This window comes from Poecile atricapillus, chromosome 2, assembly GCF_030490865.1.
Source record: "Poecile atricapillus isolate bPoeAtr1 chromosome 2, bPoeAtr1.hap1, whole genome shotgun sequence".
Lineage (NCBI taxonomy): Eukaryota > Metazoa > Chordata > Aves > Passeriformes > Paridae > Poecile > Poecile atricapillus.
Genome location: NC_081250.1, coordinates 8,911,281 through 8,935,858, shown reverse-complemented (window position 1 = coordinate 8,935,858; position 24,578 = coordinate 8,911,281). Strand labels below are relative to the sequence as shown.

Sequence of the window (24,578 nt, the reverse complement as noted above, 5' to 3'; positions counted from 1 at the left end):
AGTGGAAACCAGTTTTCTTGTTTAAGGAAGAGAAAAACTGGCAGTGTTTAGCAGAATTGCAGACGATGCTGGGTTTTCCCTGCACTCTGTCACCCCCTGAGATAAACTCCTGTCCCTGGAGTCACTGTGTGAACATCTCCTCACTAAAAAATCCATCCAGGAAGTTTCCTTCCACGTCAGCCCTGTACATCACCAAAAATAGGATCCTTTTGCATTCAATTCATTGAGTAAGGCACCCATCCCTGAAGGGCTCAAGCATCTCCCTGCTTTCCCACGGAGGTCAATGGAGATGGAAGAGACATGCTGACTCCTGAGAATCAGTCATCTGGGGGGGTGTTATTCAAAGAATTCCTCCCTTTACTGGAGGGAAGAACATCATCATTTCAGCTGATCAGAACCAGCTCATGTAAGAACTCTGAAACAATAACACAGATATTTGGGAAAGGATCATTAAACCCTAGCAGGTATTAGCTTCATAATTTTTTTAATTTTTCATTTTTAAAACAGTGTTAGTATGTCTAAAAGGTTTCCACATCCAGGCATGATAGCATCTGATGCTGCTATTTTATATCTAATACTTTTTTTTTTTTTTTTCTCAATAGTCCATTTTGTTCAAATTTTTGAGATTTTGAAAGCAATTCTAGCAACTGTTTCTTAAAAATACTGAGTCAATGTAAATTATGACTAGGAGTGAATACCACATAATCTATTGTGTTATAAATGAAACAACTCAAATGTTAAAATATTGTGGTATGAAGATATTTAGGCATTTGACAACATGGTCTCCTACCAGCCTCTGGAATGATAAGGCTGAAAAGTGGAAATCTTTCAAGCGTTATCACTGACACACAGAAAGAGATTGCCCAGAGTAGGAGATAACACACAAACACAGAGTATTCCTCAAGAGAAAACTGTCAGGTCTTTTCTGTTTTGAGCCTGCTGTGATAAATAATTTCACTGTCTGCCATTTCCTTTTCTACCCCCACCTAAGAAGAAAGGATAGGTCAAACTTTGCCAGTCTGTTGCTCCAGCGATGCTATGCTGGGTGATAACAGCCAAAAACGTGATCCAAACAAGTGAAGCAGCTCCTGACATAAATAAGAATTGCACACTGAAGATGTAACCCTTCGGTGCATATTTCACTCAAATACTTCAACCAGCACTAATTAAAAGCATATTTAGCTGCCTTGGTTACAAGACTAGCCTCAAAGTCATGAGACAACAAAATCTGAATTAGAAAGCAGCAGCCCCATGACTGATCACTGCAGTGAGCCCATGTCCTGGCGAGTCGCCAGCATCCCAAAGTGTCCACAGAAACTTCCCATAGCAAGTGCCAGGCTGAACTGGCTTCAGCCAAACAGTGCTGGCCTTGGAGAAGGCTGTTCAAATTTCCACCCTTAGCAGCAATCTTTAGCCACCCAAACTCTAGAAATGCCTCAGGGGGCAGAGGGAGAACAGGTTGCCAAGAGCTTCCCCAAGCTGTGACGTTTGGAAAACATATCCACTCAAATGCAGATAGAAATCTCCCTAAGTTGGTATTTCTTGCTTTTGTCAGCTGCCAGGAGCAGAGATGGGTGAAGCAAGAATCCACACCATTTGGAATTACATCTGCTTTACTACTAGAATAATTCTTGTCTAAAACAAACAGCATCAGCTAACCCACTCTTTCCATTTCATCCCCTTCTTTTCTACTTCTAGGGAGCACAGAAGTTATTCCAGCTTTCATAAAGCTGCTGAAGGCTGAAAACAACTTCCAGAAACACTTAGGTGCAGCTCCTTCAACCATCACTCAGCAAGGACCCAAACAAACTGGGAAGCTTCTCTGCTGCGTCCCAGATTGACTTTCCTTCTGGCTTTCTACTTCCCTGCCATCTGCACTTGGCAAAGTCACGAGTTTGTTCAGTCACTGACCGTGAAACTCATCACATTCTTGGGTGGCAGCTGCAAGGGGGGTGTGCACATCAGGCGGCCGATCCAAAGGCACAAGTGTCCCTTGGGAAGACACTCCTACCCAACACATTTCTGGTATCCTGCTTTTTCCTGCCCTGCCTGACACCTGCCCGCCCTACCAGGATGCAGAGAGCGGCCACGGGTCTGCTCCAGCTTCCTTCTGCCGGCACAGAGAAGCGTAGGAGTCAGCAGGAGGAAACGAGGTGTCCAGGCACAGCTGACAATTAACACACAGCATTGCTGCTGCTTGACCCACATCAGTGAGCAATAAAGGCCACAGCCTGATTTTTATATGAGATCTGCTAGGGTGAAGACTTTGAAGGAGCCTCCTTCCACTTTCAGAGTGAAACATTGAGGTTGGGGGTAGGAGGGATTCACATTTCTGCTCAAGTCTGAGAGAAAATGTTCTCCAAGATCTACCAACTTTTTGCTAAAATTGCGGCCTTCCTTCAAAGCATGGAAGCAGCCTTTGCCCCAACAAAGCTTTAAAAGGGCAGTGAGGCACTTTCAAGCTGGGTTCTGCAGTGCTCTTTCTAATTTTCTGCTCTTAGAAATGTCTCTCTAGTCAAAACAATAAACTGGTGTTTCAAAGGCAGCTGGCTTATTTCCGAGTTGCAGCCACCCTCTGTTATTTTAGACTGACCACACTCACATATGCCATTGTAAAAATTCACCCCAGATCACAGCTTCAGTATAATTTCATGGGTGACTCAATTTGCAATTACAACTTTACACTTTCACATCCCCTCCCCCCAGCCACTGCTCAGCACACAGCACAACCTGACCTACTTCCCTCTCCTCATCCACAGCTCCTGCCTGTGCCATGGAGCATCATGGAGACGGAGCCTTTAGTCAAGACTGGGGTGACAAAACATCCCACCCTGTCTAGGTATGCTGTTCCACTGTTCAATTATCCACACTGTTAAATCTAAGGGGTGAGTTCTCCAGTTTCACTGGCCAGCCCAGTGATGTAATCCCAACTTTGATGTTTTAGGGGACTGAAAAGCTTTAGCAACTTGCAGGGGCCCTCCTTCATGCTTGCTCACCATGCCGTTTTCTTTACCAATTCTGCCTAGCATACCAAGAACATACCAAGCCAGATACCACCTGTTTGCCTCCTGCTAATTACAGTAACACCAGCACTGAATAGATTTCCAAGATTTTACTCCCAAATGGCAAGCAAAAGCTTGCAAGGCTATGCAGCCATGAAAGCCCTTCCACACACAGCCCAGCTGTCTTTGATGGGTAACAGGATGATTTCGTACCAGCATCCAAAACACCATGCGTGAAGGCAGCTCTGGGCTGAGCCTGGGGGCAACCAGCCAGTCTCCAAATCCACCAGCCAGCCTTCCCAGCCCCTGCCCCACACAGGTCCATCCCACTTGCACAGTTACAGCCAGGGGATGTGGAGCAAAGGGAGGGGGAACTCCATCTCTGCACCTCCAGCATTCCTCATGTATTAGATTTCCACAAAAACCAGTGGCTTTGCTTTCCTTTCTCTTTCTGTTACATGCCCAAAAAGGAAGTTTATGATGGAATTATAAAGTAATTAGTTTGGATAACAAAGCACATCACTGTTACTAGTTAGTAAAGTGTAATTCAGGAAACTGCATGTTGGTAAAAAGAACAGAGACTGAATTAAAGATGAAATGAAGTACAAACAGCTCAACTTTCCAGCAGAGGAATCCATGCCAGGAAAGGATCAAGATTAGTTAAGCTAGTTCTTTTAGAATGGTTTCCTCTTCACAGATGCCAGCAGATGAAAATGCAGCAAAAAATTAATTATTTTTGTTGTAAGTTATAGGTTAATGAAAGCTATTTCTTTGAAAAGGAAGAGCAAACCTTGCAATATTATCTTCCAAATAATGAAATTTGTATATTTTTTCACTATTTTAACAATTAAACATTTCAATCATTCTTGCTGGATAAAGGTCAAAACTCTCAAATCCAAAGCAGTAGTTTTTAAGGAGCAGTTACCACTACCTCTGTCATGAACAGCTGCCATGCCCAGGTCTCTGCTGGCATTACCAGCACTTTGACACAGCTCAGGTCCCACCAGTCAGCCGTGTATCACACTACTGGGGAGCACATCACTGGCACTATCTGAGTTCTTATTTCAGAAATTCCTTGTTTGGAGCTAGAGAACTGTTTCAGATATGCAGCAACTTCAGAGCACAAGAGGTGAAGTTTTATTCTAAAAGGCCATTATGAAACCAGGAACAGTTTCCAGAGCAATTTCCACTAAAACATGAAGTGTCAATGGTAGATGGAGAATTAAATTAAACTCTCATTGTTTTGTTGAATACCCACTGTGATAACTGGCAATCCTGACTAAGAAGAGGATTCATCTCTCCTCTGGATATTGCCAGTCTAAAGGAGTTGGCCAGCCTTTCCTCTTGGACATCAGAAAGATGCCACTTCCAAAGGGACTCCCACCACATAGTCAAGATGAAACCTATCTCCTTCTCGTTCATTTAAATTTCCTATGGACTTACAAATCAAAATTCAAACATTTGCAGAGCTGGGAAAAAGACACCACCTCACTGCAGGTGAATCATTAATGACTGAGGGTTTGCTTGAGATGCTCCAGCTGGGACATCTAAAACTGCTGCACGGTCCCACTGTCAGGGGGGACCCTTTCTCACCCACGCTGGTGATGGCAAAAACATCAGATTCAAGGTGGAACTGCACCTGGTTTGAGGCCATTGAACTTAACTATTTCCCAGAGAATTAAGAGGCCTTTGGAGCAAGGCAGAAATGATGCCGTTCTCTCCCAACACCAGCCCGTGTACGCACGGCAGTGATCGATGAGAAGCCAAGTGAGTAAAGTGGTCTCAGTAATTACAGAGCTGTGCTGGTGAAGCTGCTTGCTGGGCAAGGCAGTCGGCAGAGGTGAACACCCATGAAGGGGAATGGCATTACTGGCCAGGGCTCGTGCACAAACTCCCCAGGAAGGGATTAAGACACTCACATAGGTTTTTATGACTGACTCGACCAGTCCTTCAGCAGCCCTGTCCATCAGAGGAACAGCAGGCAAAATATTTAAAGCAACAGTAAAATCTTAGTCTAACTGCAATCAAATTTTCACCCTGAGTCTTTTTTGGCAACTCACAATCTACTGCTAGAAGAGAACATTTTGTGATTGCACTAATACTTCTGGAAATTAATTTTAATTGCAAACTTGTGCGTCTTGGAGCATAAATAAATTCACAGCAAAAAGTCCTAGGCAGTCTTAAAAATTGCTCCAAAAATTGCACGGTGTGTGTCAAACTCAGCTGCGCCTTTGAATCCATTGCAAAATACTGCAATTGCAGAAACCCTTGTGAGTCCAAAGGCAGAGACAATGTTTTGTTTTGTTTTGTTTTGCCAGCCACAGGCACAGGAGACCGTACCTGTAACCCTTGCATGGGAGGCTTCACGACGTCAGCCCAAAGGTTACATTCAGGCCTCTGTAATTTTTTATTTATTTTTTTTCCCCTTTTTTTTTTCTAAAACAAAAGATTCAGCTTGGCCATCTTTAAAGACACAAAGCTTCCAGCAATTTAGCAGGAAGACAATAATCTAATTTTTTCAATCTGTAATCCATCATAATACCTTTAGGTCTTCCATACAAAAGACAGGGTTAGGTTTAAAGGCTCATAAACACAGTGGAATTTGGTGCAGCACTGGGAGTGCATGAGTGCCTGTTTTGGGATACAGTGCATGTTTTTCATGTGCTGTGTTTACCCTGAGAAGCCTCATAAGCTCACACCTCCCAGCACTTCACCTGATTTCACACTACTGACAAGGGCCCTTGGTTTGGGCATCCAAGTAGAAAGGCATCCTTCACGTATCAGAAAAACCTGTCCTCGCAGTCCTGGATAATCTCTGACCACAGGTTCCAATTAAATCAAGTGGTTATGAGGACTTCATTGTCCAAGATAGCCTCTGGACTACATTGCCAAAAAATTACAGACTGGGAATATATCAAAGGACTAATTACTTCCAAAAATAACCCAAACAATTGCCACACTGCCACGTTAGCCTGAACGTTCTCAGCCTCCTCTATTAGGATTTAGTTGCCTAAAATTGCAGCTTCCAGAAATAGTATCAACTTGCTGAACTTCTCCTTGGACAATGAAGCCAAGCACAATTTAAGTAAATGAATGTGCAAAGTCTTGTGATGAGTTAACCTCTAAAATGCCTTCACTTTTAACAACAAAGAGCAGAGGCACTTCAGTAGCACAACAGTATTTGCCATGGATCCTTAAATATCCCAGGGTGTTAGTGAATCTAGGCTAAATGGAAGATCAGAGCTAAAGCAGGATGAAGGCAAACAAGCTGCTATTTATTATCTACCAGGGAACTAACATTAAGTCAACACACAGCACCAACTGCTCGCTTGGCTTTTTGGGTTTGGCTTTTGACTATGTGATGGGTCCTTCTCTGCATGTTTCTCACCAACACGCTTGTGCACACCTGATAAATAAAAAGGGGCCTCGAAGCTGCTCGTAACCCGGCTTTTATCTTGTTCTTCCACCTCATCACTATTGTAATGGCTGGCAAAGCGGGGGCAGCTGGCAGACTTGTGAGACTTCAGCAGGCGAAGGGGGGTCGGCTGGGAGGGCAGCGCGTGTTGTCCTCTCCGTCTGCACTCCTCGGCAAACGCTTCTTCATCTGCCTCCCCTGCAAAAAGCAAAAAATGCAAGAAAAGTAAGCTTAGCCCAGAATGCATAAATTTAGCCTGGAAAAAAAGCCTCAGAAATGGGCTGGATGTTAGGGGTCACAATACTAATGTCTTGGCTGTGGTTGGTCACAGACAATCCTGTGTATATGCAGGTTGAGGAGTGTCTGGAGCAGAAAGCTCCATCAGTGGCCGGTCACTACACTGAAACCACCCAAAAAAGTCCACCAGATATCATGAGTCAGGGGCCATTGTTCCCTTTTTTCCAAAAGGCAGGATGAGGGAGCTGAGCACATGGCCCTGGGCAGGATTTCTGTCCTGTGCAGAGCATGTCATCACATCCCACCTCACCTGGACTGTCCCGCTCAAGGGAAAGGTAAAGGGAAAGGAGAGATAAGCCCAAGCTGGCTACAGGGGTGGTGGGACAAGAATTAAGCTAACATGGGTTCAGAGGGGCTGGATGTTGGACATCACAGCTGGAAGGATGGTAGAAATGTGTGAAGGAACACATGAAGACAAGAAATCATGTTGAAGCTGTGAGAGGTAAACATGCCAGAGGCAAGGCAAGCACACACAGCACAGGCCAATGAACACAATGGAAATAAAACCCAGTGTTTGCAAAAACCGGTATGAAAGATGATGTATTCCCATCATACTCATGCTGTTTTGCAGAGAACACTTTCCTTTGCTGCAGAAACTGTAATAGTACCACTGCTGCAAAGCAGAGAAACCACTACCATAACACACACAAAACTCAGCAAAATCACACACTGGAAAACAAACAGATCCCAAAAAGTCAACAAAAAATGTTCAACAAGGAAAATAAGGGGGGAAGGGGGGAAAGACTGGGAACAAAGGTGTGTACCACATTTATCTCTTAAAGGCTTCTTAAAGTTTCATTAGTTCAATTACTTAAGTACATCTAATAGAGCTGATGAAATATGGCATCATTTTATTTTCATCAAAAGTTGTGTGTCATATTCTGGAAGTTTTTCCTGGGATGTGCCCAGCATCAGCTGCTCAGGGAGGGGTGTGTGCTCTCAGCTCTGGCGTGTGCTCTTAGTTCATGGCTGGAAAATGCTTTGAAGATGAAAAAGGCACCACGTACGCAACACGGGACAGAGCAGGAATACCCACTTTGTGTGTGCGCCACACCGCCGCTTCCAAACACAACGGGCTGCATTGTCTTTACCTTGTACACGGGGAGATGCTTCTGAGGGCATGAGGAAAAGGAGGCAAGGTATGTTTAAAAAGTCATTTCACAGTGCAGTGAGGCAGCAGAGGCCCTGCAGCAGAGGAGGACTCCAGGATGTGCCTCGTGTTGTCTGCCCGAGCATCCGACAGGCTGTGCTTGGGTGTTTGCAGAGGATGCTCCCTCCCGAGTGGTTAAATTCCCATTCCCACCTCAACACTCCTGCTTTTGTAACCTGGAGTCTCCCACACTTCCAAAGGCACAAGCAAATGCCACAAAAACACGAGAGACAAGGATTTTTGCATTTAGTCTCTGCATCATGCTAGTGTAAAACCCTGGGTGTATGGCTCTCCTGCAGTAGGAGAGGGCTGCCAGGAGAGCACCAGGACTTCAGCTACAAGAGGCAGAGGGCAAGGAAAAGCTCAGGGAATGACAGGTGAAGAACTGTCATCATTACCCTTAAGAGGCTACAGGATTTTATACACAATCCAAACAGCACTGAAGCAGGTTTCAGGCTGATGATACCAGGTCTGTGAAGGTAAGCCTATAAAATGCCAAGGCACATGGAACTTATTTACAACAGCTGCACATACAAAAACTGGTCAAGAGAGTTCACTTCCTAACAAATTACAGTACACCAGAAATAGGAGATCCCTCCTCTCCCATGGAAACACAAAGTGCATGGATTTCTTTTTCATCTGAGAAGTCTTGCTTAATGTATTTTTAAAATTTACATTTGCAAATAGACACAGGAATGGGAAATATGCTGAGGCCAGTCTTGAGGCCACTCAGGGTGTGTTTGTGCATCACAGAGACACCCCAAGCAGGCACACTCGTGCAGCTTCTCAGTACTGGGCTCAGGGAACCAGCACACCTTTGGAATCATAGAACACTTCAGCTGGAAGGAAACTTTAAAGCTCAGATGGTCCAACCCCTCTGTAATAAGCAGGGACATCTTCCACTAGATCAGGATGTCTCAGGGCCCCATCCAACCTGACCTTGAATGTTTTCAGGGATGAGACACCTACCAACTCCCTGGACAACCTGTGCCAGAGTTTCACCACCCTCATTGTAAATATTTCGTCTTTGTATCTGACCCTCCTTCAGTTTAAAACCACTACATCTTGTCTGTCACTACAGGCCCTACTAAAAGGTCTGTCTCCATCTTTCTTATTAGCTCACTTCAAGTATGTGGAAGGATTAGATCCATCTTGATCATGTAAGAATCCTTCAGTCTTCCATATCCCCAAAGCAAAGGCAAATTTTAGTTCAACAAGTAGACCCCAAAATTTTCCCAAACTTTTCCCCCCTTATGAGTTGTGGGAAAGCAGGATGGCACCAGAAATTAGTTAAATGATCTAATATCATGTCAGCTGTGATTTAAACACTGAATCAACCCCAGTGCTATGCATGGCATGAGCTGTCAGATCTTCCTCTGATCCTCCACCTTTAGCACACCTGGCACAGCAAAACTAAAGTGTCATTTGTGACAATTATTCTCTCCTGTTCTATATATTTGAAACACTTGAGCAGATGATCCCACTGCAAATATAAAACTTGAATAGAATTTACTCTGAGACAACTTAGCCACGAAGGACATCACCACCAAAAAGTGCTTAAATTCTGCTAGAGCTCTGTCAGCAGTGAAGTTTGTCCTAGAAATGGCTTTCAGGAAGACAGCTGGTATTGGGGGTGGGGGCTGGGTGTGGAATACCTGAGTTTTCTGAATATTCACCCAAGGAGCACCTTCCAGGAGTGCTCAGGCTTTAAACAGCCCTCAGTTCCCCCAGCACCTCCTTCTTGCCGTCCCCTGTGCCCCCACGCCAGCACACCCATGCGAGAGCCTGGGCAGCCACGCCATGACCCCAAGCAGGGACTGACCCCAGCTAAAAATAATTCCTTTTGCCAGCTTATTTTTAACCTGGCTCGGGGCCTGCAGCCAGCTCATCATGCAGCCACCCCAGCTGGGGCAGGCAAGGGGGAAATTATCGAGGGCAGCTGCAATCAGCATCCAGGTTATGGTGTTATGCAAAAGAACTTATTCTACTAATGCAAATAATGATTAAAAACTTAGCAGTTCTTTCACTTGCAAAACCAGTTTGGAGAAGTTATATTTCTAAAGGTTAGTTCTGAAAATTACAGATTTGGTATTACCCGTAACATTTAAAAACAATAATTAAGATTTGGTTTTCTGGTGCACCAGGTTCTCCAAAATGATCAGCAGCTTCCAGAGAAGAAAAAACCAAACATGAGCTGTAGCATCCTGAAAAGCTGTGTTAGTGCTGAAAGCTGCCTTCTGCTCCAAGCAAGAAGGGCTGGAAAACAATTTCTAGCAAAGTGGTGCTGCCTGGCAGTGGGAAGCAGGGCTCCTTGGAGCTGCAGTAAACCAGCAGAGGGCAATATTGGCTGTGGCGAGGTGTCCTGGCGGAACAGCCGCTGCCAGCCCGGACTGGGGCGGTCACACAGCGATTCTGCACGGCTGTCCAAAGCTGGACTAGGTGGGGGCTAAGGGGAGCCACCAGCTACACCAAAGGGTCTGTGCGTGATCCTGGAAAATGAAGATAACACACTGGATTAAAAACAGCGGCAGATGAGCCAGGTGAGCTGGGACAGGTAAGTCTTGGAGCACTTCACACCAAAAGCAGTGCTGCACGGGCTACCATTATTATTTAGATTATTATTATTATTAAATTATATATATATATATATAATATTATATATTATTAAATTAAATTATTAATAAATGTTTTATTATTTAGTGTTACGTTTAAATAATTTCCATGTATGTCCAGGAACTGAACTGAAATCCTAGCAGGAATTGGCAGTAATTAATGGTAAGACAGCAATGACAGAACTATGCAGAACAAACAAGGGTAAACATCCTGAGGAGACGGAGCTGTTCATTTGCATTTACCAGCTCACTTCCCGCACGGCAGCCCTACTGCTGCCTGCTGTGTTCTTACACACCTCACCGAAGGAATACACCTAGAATCGGGGCTTTCCCCTGTCCTATGAAATAAAAAGCAGGTGCACCAGTTTGCTCAGTCCAAAGGAACACATCCCTGAGGCCACAAACACCAGAGAGCCCCTGGTCCCGTGAGCAGCATCAGGAGATGCACCCGGTGAGGGACATCCGGCTGTATCTAATGACACAACAGCTCCGAGCTAAGCTCCTGCCACCCAGTCATTCAAGGATGGCTTGAAGGAAGCTTCCTCCATTCAAATCTTCCTTGAATGATGGCCTGCAAAGTGTCTTTCTAGTACTCCAAGACTCTAAGGGCCAGTGTAAACTCAGAGCAAGGCATCATATTGCTGCTTCAGCTGGAAGTCTGAGGTTCACCTGAGCTGTTCCTGATGCACGCTGACATCACAGACAGTGCAGAAAGCAGAGTGGGACAGGGAGAACTTTTCTTGAATTTCTCAACCCCTCCTGTTACAAGGGTTTGGAATTTACCCTGTGCTTACAGAGGACACTGGAGTTTCTGATGACTCAACTATATCCGCTGCTGCTGCTGCAGAGAGCTGAACTGCAACGGAAGGAGCAATCAAAAGTGAAAGAAAAAAAATCCCCATTTATACACATTTATCTGAAGTCAATTACACTATGGTCGTTGTAACCTGTTGATAAGATTTTTCTACCAATAAACTTTTCCATTGTTACAGCAGCTCCCATATTAATATTTACCTTGACAGAAGCTACCAGGGTTCTGCCTGGACTGAAGTCCAACAGTTGCTGGGAAACTTTATGTTTTACAGGAACCAGTTCAATCTGAGAGCTCATCTAACAGATCTGTCTACAGGCCTGAATTACCCTGGGCTGAAAAACTCCTGGAGTTTAACTGGATCTTTTGTTTCTTCTCATGAAAGCTTCATATCTAATGTATAACAGCACAGAGAAGACAGCAGGAGACAAGGTGACTCTACTAAAAAACACAAATGGTCTAATTTGGGGGGCCACACCTTGAAAGTTGTTTTCAGAAAGTTGCCAAATCATCACTTTCTTTTAATTCCTGTTGGAAATGACGGATGCTCATTATAAAACACCCAGCCCAGGGTATTTTCCAAAACCACGTGTGCACACACACCCCTCACCTCTTCTGAAACTGTAGACAACATGCTCAGCCAAGAAAATACTCCCTCACCATGACTAGAGGCTATGTTGAGCAAGCTCTTCTGATTAATTGTTCTTCAACTTGTTTCTAAATGCCACTATACACTAACACTGTGACGCTTAGCAGGAGTTATAAAAACCTCTTTCAGCCTGTGCTCAGTGGGGTTTATCAAACTTGATAGAAACCAAAATTTGCATCAAGCCCTCTGTGGAAAACATCTCTGAGTTTGACAGTGACAGCCCTTAAAATTGTTTCTCTTGCTATTTGATGTGATGCTTACAAGAAAAAGCAGCCATTTTAAAATCCTCACATAGTTTTGAAAGCTGAAAGAGCCTGAAATCACTCCAAAACTATCCAGGGAATGCTGGAGCAGCTGCCCCATCTGCACCATCGCTTTTGTAAACTGTAAAGGGAGTTTATTTTAACAGTGAGGTTTATCAGCCAAAGCACAGGACAAACAATGAGGTTTTGAGTCAGCTCCTATAGATCAGTGACTTTCACCAATTATTGGCAATCATTTTCCTTCCAGAGCAAATGCACTCAGGGTTACAGAGAACACAAGGTGATTCAGGGTGTCTGTCTGAGACTCTTGTCCTGCAAAATTCAAGGAAATATTTATCCAAAGTGGTCCCTAGAATGCTCAGCTGGGTAGAAAATGAAGGTGCCAGCAGCTCCCAATCCATGCCCTGCTCTGCTCCCAGTGTCCCACCCCCTCCTCTCCCATCTCTCACCCTGCACTGGCTCTAACAGCTCAGCTCTCTCAGCACCGACGGCACTGCACTTGAATAATGGGTAATGTCTCCCTGCTTCAACCCAAAAAACACATAATAAGTTTATAATTAGGGGATTTGGGCTGGCCTTTCCCAGGCCAGGACCAGCTATCTCGCCTGCCATGAAAGCCAGGCATTTCCTGCAAGGGGGGAAGAAAAATCCAGAAGTGACAGAAGACGGCAGGGGAGGTGGCAAAGTCCTGGGAAGTGATGGAAAAAACAAGGGTGTGGGATTTGGGAAAAGGGGCAGACTGATGGAGTGCTATTTCTGTCACAGGAGAGGCCTGGCTGCAGCACGTCCAGTGTCCAGGAAAGGGCAGGGCTCAATGCTTTCTGCTCAGTGCACAGAGCAACCCTCTGCCCTTCTGGCTTTAAAAGTTGGCAATGAACTTGCTCCTTTTATTTTTGCCCTCGTTTTCATCTGCTCCAGTGCCAGCTCACACTGTTCCTGCCCAGCTGTACCCCTGCGGCACAGACCAGAGCAGGGAAGGCCCCACGCTGGCTTTGCTCACCCTCCCTGCCCTCCAGTAGCTCCCTTAGAAAGTTCAAACTTTTGATTTTTCTTTTTAGGTGGATTTTACCTTCCACCCCCATCCACACCCAAGAACCCCATTATATCCTGCATTCAGCTCAGCATGTACCAACAAGAATCCTGCATTCCCAGCACATCACAAGCAACATTTTACCACAAAGATTCCCCAATCTGCAACAAACTGGTAAAATAAAGTGATTTTTCAGCACACATCAACCACAATGGCTGCTCTGAAAGGAAATGTGATCACACTGTTCCCCATGGTGGCTATCAGGGATCAATGGCTACAGCCACTCCTGTTGGACCAGATCGAGCTCTGGAGCCTGGCTTAAAGAGAAGGAGCTGCTGGGAGAGTCTGGAGTTACCTTCTCCCTGCAAAAACTTCATCAGAACCTTTTAAAGCCCAGTGAATTGTTCTACATTCTTTCTGAAGCAAGACAGAAGGCACAGGCTCAGCACATCCAGGTTTCTGCAGCTATTTTCCTTCTGTTAAAGCACACCAGGGCATCCATTTGGATAATGCCAGTTGCTCTCATCTTAAAGATCTGGGATGCTGGAAATACAAATGGCAGGAGGTAACATGAATCCTCATGTTTCAAGCAAGCAGAGAGATGACCCAATTTGCATGCTGCAGCTCAAAGGGAATTTTATTAATTTTAAAAGACTTTATCAAGCAGGGGCCTTTTATTCATTTCTGCATGAATTTTGAAAGGAAGCAAAGAATGAGGGATGAGCTTCACAGCTTGACGTATATAAATACAAATTAGCAAGATTTCAAGCTCGGAGCTTGACCTAATGGACCTGATTTTTAAAAAGAAATCAAGATTACTTAAAAGATAGTATTTTCTACACTTTTCAGGGTCATGTCAGAGGTCTACCCCAGTTTCCTGCAAGTCTCATTGAACAGCACTACAATGAAGTGACCAGACCCCTTTCACAACCTGTACCAGGGGCTCCTACTCCTGGGGCATCTCTCTCCAACACACCTCACACAACAAGTAGTTGAGATGGAGCTCACACTGCACTGTCCCTGTCTCTTACATGGCTCCTCTTCCTCCAGGAATTGTATCACTGACATCAAATTATTTGATTTGGTTTGATGCTTAAAAGAGCAGATAGTGACAGGACAAATGGGAATGGCTTTAAACCATTGAAAGGGAGCAGGTTAAGATTAGATATTTAGAAATCTTTAGTGTGGGGGTGGTGAGGCCCTAGCACTGGCTGCCCAGAGAAGCTGTGGTTGTCCTGTCCCTGGAAGTGTTCAAGGTTGGACAGGGCTCTGAGCAACCTGAGATAGTGGAAGATGTTCCTTCCCATGGCAGGGGGTCAGAACTGGCTGATCTTTAGGGTCCCTTCCAATTCAAATTGTCCTGAAACAAAGAGGGGTTTTCCATCTCAGCTACATTTCAACCTCAGACAGAAATCCCTGTGGGTTTCATCTCTACCACAAGGAAGCCTCACAGCCCAAGTTTCACTTTGAAATTGTATTTGAAGGGCAAACCAAAATCCTACTGAGCAATAAAAAAAAAAAAATAAATAAAAAAAGGAACCAGTCCTTATAATGAAACTTAATACTCACTACTAGAGGAAAACAAAGAAAAAAAAATTCCACAGTGCAACTACTTGCAGCCCTGCCAGGTCCTCCACAGTGTACCCAGACACAAGGTGCCTCCCCACCAGTGTTTCCTCTGACCAAGCAGAGGCCCATGGACCTTCACACCTCTCACACTTATTCTCCAGACCCTCCCAATTCTGGACCAAACAGCTCCTTCACTGCCTCCAAAGACAAAACTTTGCTTCTTGTCTTCAGCCCTTCTAGGAGTTACCACCACCAGGTCAAGGAAAATTGGCTTCTAATTAAAAAGCTCTTCAAATAGCACAAGCAGAGGGAAAGTGCTCTTCTACTTTTGCAACAGATTGTTATAAATCTTAAATGAGTCAAAGTATCAAGATGTCATCTTCTGTTCCCATTAGTAGCCCCCACTAAAGGATCATCTCCAGAACAGTTCTGAGTAAGCCCTAATTTGCACATTGTACAGCTGTGTTACACATTTTTCCATTGATTATCAGCTTTAAACCAGACTTCAAAGCCTTAATGCACAGCAAACCCAGATTACCCTAAAAGAAGATACATCAAGGAAAAGCCATGCAGTTAAATTTAAAAAGAAAAGAATCTCATGTGTGACTTCAGAAAAATGTGATGAATGACTTCCCCAGCTGTTTTGTCAACACTTCCATAGTAATTTGGCAAAAGCACAAAATCACGAAGTTTATACTTTCATCAAATGGCTATTAGTGCTCTTGAAATATCACAGACGTGAGACAGTAAGTGCAAGCTCCACATTTCATATTGCACTGTCCACGCTCAGTTTGCAAGGTCTCATCTTTTCAGGTTAATCATTTGAAAAACATTCTCCTCTCTACCCTGAGGCTTAAATATGCCACTATGGCTCTGACACTAAGGGTTCCATGTATTAATTATAAAAAAAAAGAAGAGATACCTGCCGTCTCCAATTATCCCCCCGCAATGTGCAATTTATTCTTCATCCATCTATTCCTGTAATACTAGGACTAGAGCAAGCAAATCCCATCATCCAGTGTGAGCACACATCCCTGATTTACAGAGCTCCAGAGACCATAATCTTTTAAATGACCCTGAAAACATCACATGCTCACAGTAACAGGACATCTCTTCTGACAGCTCACTAGGTTTCAAAGTGTTTCATGAACCTTCATTACAAAATGCAGTCCCATTTCTGACATCTTCCCAACAACAGGAACATTAAGTTGTTAGCTGCTGTTCAATTTCTGACCCAAAAATGACAAGCCTGAATTTAAAAACACAGCGTTTCAAGTTGACATTTCATGGTAATTTTGACTAAATACTATATTTAATTATGAAACCTGTAAATTTGCCTTACAGGAGACATGACTCCCAAGCTGCACCACCTTTTGTTGTTTGGCGTCTCCAATCCATCACAAAACTCTCTAAGTTTTCAAACATTCTTCCTTTCCCACCCACAGTCAAGATCTATGCCTTAAAACCCACCACAGTTTAGAAATACAACTAATTTTTCAAATCCTATCAATAACAATGCTTATAAATGCAAATGTATACACACATGTACATGCATGTATTTAAACAGACAAAAATTAATTGTTCCATGTTTGCTTCTCAAACTGAACTTCTGACCCAAACAGCCAATAAAGAGAGCACAGAAACAAAGATCTCAGTTGAAAAAACCCCAAACACCAAACCAGGAACATGACTACCACCCAACACTAACAATACTTACAATTCTCTTTTGTGCCTGGAAGCAGTATGGTCAGTTTATACGCTCCTTCTGCAGAGATCCAGTGGGAGCAGGCAAGATTTTACCAAGAGAGCTTTGTGAGTTTTGGAAAGAGGAGTTTGAAGGGTGACATTAGTAACTTTTGGGGCACCCAGGAAGGCTGTGTATCTCCCAGAAAGGCCACCCCAGGGTTGCCCATGCCTGGAGCGAGGGCTGCTCCCATCCTGTGTTGCTGCAGTGGCACCACCCCACATTCTCCTCTTCTCACACACCTTTGAGATCCACGGGACGAAGCACCAAGGACAGTAACAACCATTTCCAACCAAAATAAGCAAAAAAGGGGGTACTTAAGGACTACCATAAAGGCAGTGAAGCTGGAGCACTCCACATTCCAGAAGGGTAGAACACACACTGGAGTGCCCACTGGCTCTTGTTGGAGAGGTGGATGTGACCTGGGGAGAGCTGCACCCACCAAAACTGCACAGCTGAACAACAACTTGACACCTGAAGTTGCCATAACCAGCTTCTGCTCAAAATCACCCAGGATAAAGATGTACCCTCATCTCCTGTAATTCCTTAATGGCAGTGAAAGCTTTATGATAGAATGTTTAAGTGACTATTTGTCAGTGGGCTCACTATATCATGGTATAAATATTTAAAAAACTATAAAAACAAGTATCAAAACTGCTGTGGTTTGAGCTGTGTAAGTACAATTTTGTATTGGAAGCCCAAAGTGCAGCATCCAGCAGAGCTACTCCACCTCCTCCTTGAATACCAGCAAGCTCAGAATCTTCTCAGAAACATTTGGCAGGAGTTTTACAAAGTATGAAGGTGTCAAATTTCATTTACATGAAAGAATTTCTCTTCAGCCTTGTGAACCAGTGTGGCTCCTTTTGCAGGGTTGGAAATGTCCTGAGGTCAGCACGGTGACAGAGAAAGGAAACTTGGAACAGATGCACAACAGGTAAGGCTGATGTTCACCTAACACTTGTTATCATGCAAGTCAGTGACTGACAGAAACAGTCCCAGACTCTGCACATTAGAAAACACTTCATCATTTTCCAATTAAAATTCTGACCTTGCTTAAACTGCTGGTATTGGATACAGCCTCATATCTCTACAGAAACAATCTCCTTTTACAGTAATATTTAAAAATATTAAATAAAAGAATCATGAACTGTTTTTCTAAGGAGAAACTTGCTTAGTCAAGACTGAACAGTGGACTGGAAACAGAACTGGAGCCAAAAGGGCAGCAATATTCCCTTCCAGGAGATGGAATCTGCTTGCAAAAGCCTTCAAAGCACTGAATTCAATAGAGAAGGTAAATCGATAAACAAAACCATGCTGTTGTAACAGCAATAAATAGTTCAGCTAGGACCCGAGTGTCCACTTCTACCCCAGCTTCAACTGAAAATCTGGAGGACCTGTATTTTAAGGAAAGGTTAGCCAAAATTGTCACGAAAATAGAAAACCCAAGAGGCTTTGACCTCTGTTAACAATCTATCATCTAACCTACGTGAAAGCTGCACTGCAAGTTGCCAGCTTGGCTCTGTGCCACTTACAGGCCCAAACTCAACACCAGAGACACTGACAATTTGGGTAATTTTGCCACCACACCCAGAAAACAACAGTGAGCTCAGTCTAGAGGCCAGCGTGAACTAAGGGCAAGCTTTTGGTTTCAGAGGGAGCTGGGAGGCACAAAGCAAAATTCCCCCCCACAAACAGCTCTCATAAAAGAACTTTCCACTACTGGAAACTATTCTGTGCAGGGCAACAAGCACCTCCCCTGCAACAGAGCAGCATGAGCATGCACTCAGCTTTGTGATTTATTCCACAAAAAGGGTTACCAGGGATGTAGTCACCATCTTCTATAAACATTTTGAGGGCAAAAGCACATGTGATCTCAGAGCAAGTGCTAGAGGAGAGGGAAGAGTGGAAACCACGTAAGAGTAATCAATTAATCTTATGTTCTCAATTTGGTTCATCAAGAAGAGCAGGGAAGTTTAAACACCTGTGTCTTCTCAGAAAAATGTTTTATTTCCCTAAGCTGAGCTTCTTGTTTTTAGCAGTGATTACAAGAAGCATCTTCTCAATTAGTCACTGCGTTAGAAGCCACTTAAAAGTCACTTTCTGTTCTATGACACTTTTCAAGACAGTTATAGCTATTAATAAATAAATTATTAACGGCTACGAAACTGCTATGAGAAAGCTTCAGGACAAATTATTCTACTTTCTTTTAACCTTTAACCAATATGACTTTCTTCCAATTCTTTCAGGCTAATCCTTTCAATATAGATCAAAAATAGGGCAACAGCCATGTTTTGAAAGTATTTTCAAAATTATTTATACAGCCCCCCCCTTGCAATAGATCCTGCAATTTAGATACTATATAGCAGTAGCTGACATTGATATGTAACACCTCTAAAATATGAAAATACATAGTAAAGCACACACCATTTACTTTTTACTAAACAGTGGTAAAACCAATCATCTAGTTGTCATTTTTTAGTTGCTTCCCAAAAGAAAACAGCATTTATGAATGTCTATGAACACCTGGCAGTGACTCTGGCAGTGACGTAACAGAGGACTTGAATTGTACAGCAATCAGAACTACATTTTCCACCTCTGAAATAGGTTACACACAGAATGCAACTCAAATCTTTGAAGGTCCTTGGAAAATATAGATAAAATTGATAGAATTGTTTTGCTTTCACAAGTTCCAGTTCTGGTACATTTAAAAACAATTAGTTTTGAAGCTCTTTACTGCTAATGAACATTCAAGGTGCACACTGGTTACACACTTTGCAAACTACAGAAATATTTCTGTCTGAGCCTCCTTTTAGGCCAGAGAAGGGCAGAGCAGTACAGCACGTACACTTGTTTGCTTTTCCATTAACAAGATTCCTTGTGTCACTATAGCTGGTTCTGAGCTTGCTGGTGACTGGCAAAAGCTTTACAGTTTTTATTACTTGCTCAGAAAGGAGACTGCACAAAGGCTATTTTCAGGGCTGAATACTTAGATCTCAAAATATGGTTCATTTGACCATTGAAAACTAATGTTCTGGAGTTCAGCACTCTTCAACCAGGACACATTTCCCAGAAAATCTGGAAGAACCTTAAGACATAGCAGGATTTTACCACACAATAGCTTACATTTTAGTTTTGTTACAAACTATGTTTGTTGCTTATATGATCCAAATGCTGCCAAGTTGTAATTCTAGTAAGTTGCCTTTCCTTAAGTTTCTCTTAGACATAAACCTAACAAACACAGCTCTGGGTATATACAAAACCCAAAAAGCATCCACAGAGAGGATTTTCACACATATAAGCCCTGCAGGATACTTCCCTGGCTATTCTGTAGAACTATTTATCTGACATAAAGCAGTCTTAGGCATTTAGCACACTACCAAAGGTGACTCCATTAACAAAAAGCCAGCTCTTTTCATCACAGTCACTTAAAATTCAAAACACACATACTGCTAGCCATGAGATTTAATGCACACTAAAAATAAAAAACTTCAGATCATCAAAACATTGCCCACATGCAAGTAAAAGAAAAGGTTACTCTGAAATGTGGATCTTTGCTGTATCATTACATTGATTAACAAGAGACCTCCTAATCTTCAAATCAGGAGTTGGAATTAGGCTGCCTCAGGTGTGCAGTCAGCAGTTGGTGAGAAGACAGGACATACACAAGGGCTCACTGTATTGCAAATTCCCTGGCACAGTCATCATGGACCTTGCCCTGGATCATCCTCCTCCTCCTCCTCACTTAACATCCAATTCATTCATTACAATAAAGCAACTTACCTGAACAGATCCAGAATGTCTTCTCCCACATGAAGTCCATTCTTGGCACCTGCACATCCCAGACTGGATGCTTTAGGGCAATAGTCATCAGGCTGCCCCAGATGCAGGTGGTGTTGACTCCTCTCTTCCCAGCTCCCCTGCTTCCTCAGCACCTCCTGAGAGGCAAAGCGGCCCCCACATCACAAAAGCATCCCCCAGTCTCAAAACCACAGTAAGGGAACATAACCTGTGCATTAATGTCAACACATCAGGAGGGAAGAAGCCAAGATACAGATCATGGAGGAGGGCTGGAAGGAACACTGTGCTCTATGGTGCATCTCGCCCTGCGCCCCAGGCTCCCAGAGCTCCCACTACTTCTCTGTAAAGCCCAAGCACTCCCTTCTCACTAGGAGGTATTTTTCAGAAAGCTGGTCTTTAAGACACTGAAAGCCAGAGAAACTACTGCTCTTGGCAACTTCTTCCAACGTTTAATCATCCATGTGTTAAAAATGTATGTTTATCTTCTCATTTGAATTTGTCTAGCCTGATACAAATATTTATACTCTTCTTCCAAACAAGGCAACCTTTGATATGAACAGTTTTTTCTAACTGGTGTACACATTTTTTTAGAATCAAAGTGGAATTTGGCACACCATCCTCAGGCTGCAGAAGCACCTCCCTTGCTTGTGCTAGCAGGGGAACAGCCTCCAGAGCAGCCCTGAGCCCGGGCAGTAGAGAACAGGCAGGGTTCACTGGAGGAGGAGACACAGACCAACACCCACCACTTCTGCATTCACTGTGGTAACTCGTGATCGTGTTTTCCTGATGAGAAAGGCAAAAGCCAAATGAGGAGAAAAGTCCTTGAAATTTATGTCAACAGCACAAAACAAGCTCATTGTTTTCCTGCTTCTCCCTTACTGGCTTCAGGGACCTTAAGATTTGCTGTTCGTCTCAGGGATAAACCATCCAATTCCAGAAAAGACAGAAGTAGCACTAGAGGTGTTTAATAAAAGAAACATTTTGATGGTTGTCCTAACTCTCAAGGTGAATGTCCCCAAGAGAAAAATCTACTTCTTTGCAATTACTCAGGAGCTCAGTCAAAAACCGAGGGCAGGAGGTTTGTGAATTCTACGCCTGCTTGCACACAGTACCTGATACACCCGAAATAGCCCTAAGTGAATTTCTAGCTCTCTACTGCTCTCCTGGACACCCAGCTCCCACTTTGTGTAGAACAGATGAATAATGCCCTTTCATTATCAAAGTGCAGTACATTTGGTGATAAGGACCTGACTGTATTTCCATAGGCACCCAGCAGTAAGAAATGAGATTAGCAAAGTAATTCTCAGGGGTGTCCGAGAGACTACTTAACAGGAGATGTCCAAACAACTCAAAGCACCAAAGTGCCTTCTGATGAGAGGCAGTGTTATTACAGAAAGCCTGGCCAAGTTCTCTGGAGACAGAAGGCCTAGTCCTCTGGCTAAGAAACTCTGCAGGAAAGGCTGAGCCTTGGCCATGTGAGTTTTCTCCATTTTCCTCCAAAAATACTCTCACAGAGAAGTTCAAAACAATTTTAGAACATCCACAGTCCAGCTCCCCCTGGAAGGAGAATGACGGAGACTGATACTGCAGAATGCTCTTTCACAAAAGCAAAGCACAATATTTCCATTGCTCAGTATGACAAGTATCACAACAGGATGAAAAATGTTCCTGTAAAGAGTAAAAGGCAGCCTCCAACTACATGTCTAGGAGAAAACTTTGCCAGAGGTGGCTATGGTGACAGTTATGCAAATGTGTATAAATAAGCAAGTTAATCTTACTCTATTTATCAGTTACAAATATTAACACAGACTTGGCATGTATTTCTGAAGGGAAACCCAAAGATGGATGAGGCTGCCCAGCTTCTCTATCAGATGTCTCTAAGCCTCTGAAGCCTGATGACTTTTTTTATTACTGGGAGGTAAACTCCCCTCCTGTACCACAATTCAATCGAGCTTGTGACTGGAACCAAGACACAAGATTCCAGAGCTATTTCTTTGTGTTTTCAGCTGGTTTAGTAACACCTTCAAGCAACTTTTACAGACACAGCTGAGTAATTCTCCTTTCTGGCCATCAAGAATGTGCATTCCACAATATGAATTCTATGACCAGTCACCCAGACTGTATTCCTCTCTCATTCTAGTAACTCAAATAAATTTACAAGTAAGAAACAACACAGGAAATTTCAAATTTTACTTTTAACAGTCAAAAAAAGGAGGAACTGAAGGGTTCTCAATGTACCATGTTATGTTTTATCATGTAACAGACCAGCAACCTCACATGAGCTTTTACAAATTAGGTGTTACAATTTAATCTCTAGCAGCTACAGCCTTTTGCTTTTCCTATTTTTATGAAATTCACTTGAAGTTGGTTGCATTGAAAAGAAGAGAAAGAAGAGCCCTCATCTGGGATTCAGAGGTAAGGATAAGCTATAGGCCAAAGCTAAATTTTAAGAGTAATTACCAGAAGCTTCTAGAAATACATTTTCTTGACTGTCAGTTTTAAGTCAGGTTCAAAAATTACCTAGCTACAAAGTTAACTTTATTGTAAAGCCAAAGAAATGAAAGAGATTCTATTTAACAGTGTCCTTCTGGTAAAATGTTCTACTAATCTTCTCAATTAAGCATACTTTAATTCCCACCACAACATTTTGAAGCTGACAACATCTGAAAGTCTTCCATGTCCCTTATTTAAAAGGTAATTAGCAGTCAGGCCATCAGTGCAACTACCTCACACCAGGAGAGCCCAGCTTTCAGGCCTGGGCACTATCACCTCCAAACTCCTGCGTATCTGTTGGCCACAGCAGCATGACAGAGCGTAGAGTACTCATGTGGGGTTTTGATTAACTTTCTACCAGCTGTTGTAAGTGAGATAACACCTAATGCAGCACTGAGTCTGCCAGAACAGAGCTTTCAGAGAAGTTTCCATGAGTTTAAATCAGCACAGTGTGCAGAGGTTCAGGGTTATGGCTCTGATCACCACAAAATTTTAATTCTTTTGGGTTTTTTTAATCTGACAGCAGCATCTCAAACATGAGGTTTATTATTTTGTGAATGTATGACCTATACAGCAGAGCTCAGCTCTAACCTTTCAGCAGCGCACTTCACTCAACAACCAACTCTAGCCAAGATATTTTTTTCAAAACCAAGTAGGAAACCCATTAGAATTATAAATTCAAAGGTACAGTTGGTAACACTTACAAAGTCAACATTCTTCATTCCATCCCTAGTGCAATGTAAGGACCATTTCAGCATTCAGGTGGAAGATAAGAAGTTCTGTACCAACAACAACCACTTGACAAATAATAACAAGAAAACCCAAACTGTCTATGTTGAGTACTAGGCAAAACAAGTCTGTGATCACAATTCAATCCTAAAGTAAACAAGCCCTGAGGGAGCAGATAGTGCAAACAAGCTTTCTTATGTTAAAAAAGGAAAGTTTCAACTCTTGGTTACTGCTGACTGGCAAATTATTGATGTCCATGTTGCCACTAGCCCATGAGAATACCAAGACTTAAAAATAAGCCTAAATACCAGAACATCTGAAAATCATAACCAAAGAGGCAGATTTTCCAAAAATACTAAGAAACATTTCCACAAAAAGGTTAACAAGTATTTTAAGTACTGAACCCTTTTCAAAGGTTCTCTGACCACAAGCATCAAACAGCTGTAGCATTCATTCTGCAACACAACCATCTATCAGAAGCACTATCCTGTTACAATCACAGATTAAACTCAGGCAAAGAGGAGGTATTAAGCTCACTTCTCAGAACAGAAGCATATTCACGAACTCACATTTCCAAAAATAAAAAAAATAATCTAACTTTATCACTGGACCATCCCACAGATGGTCTGAAACACAGCACAGCTAAATACAAAAGACACACCTCCAGTTACACCTAATGCCAAAACACTGAAGGAGTCAAGGAAACAGGATAACCAAACACAAACACTGAGAAGAGATACAAACCCTCTGGGCTTAGAGATGATGGGTTTTTAAATCTTTTACAATCTTGTTTTCAGCATTCTAACTCAGCTCATCAATTAATCACAAGTTGATACAGGATCCACCTTACAAATGCTACGTACACATTCTCTGCAGAGCAGCTTTGCCACCTACACCACAAATCAACCCCTCTGATTCTCAGCAGAGAAGGTATTGTGACAGCTGAGCACTGCAGGAGTGCAGCCATTTTACAATGTGAAGCATTCTAACACAAAATTCCAAACTCCTTCAGTAAA

At 43.1% G+C, this 24,578-nt stretch overlaps 1 protein-coding gene across 4 annotated transcripts in view; it reads right to left on the bottom strand.

Annotated features, from left to right (window-relative positions):
• DNAJB6 (DnaJ heat shock protein family (Hsp40) member B6) overlaps positions 1-24,578 on the bottom strand; it is an 86,361-nt gene that overhangs the window by 30,845 nt on the left and 30,938 nt on the right. For all 4 annotated transcript variants that reach the window (XM_058831911.1, XM_058831914.1, XM_058831912.1 and 1 more), the window contains exon 9: positions 6,409-6,615. In XM_058831911.1, coding sequence (XP_058687894.1) covers positions 6,409-6,615 — 207 coding nt within the window. The remainder of the gene's footprint in view (positions 1-6,408; positions 6,616-24,578) is intronic.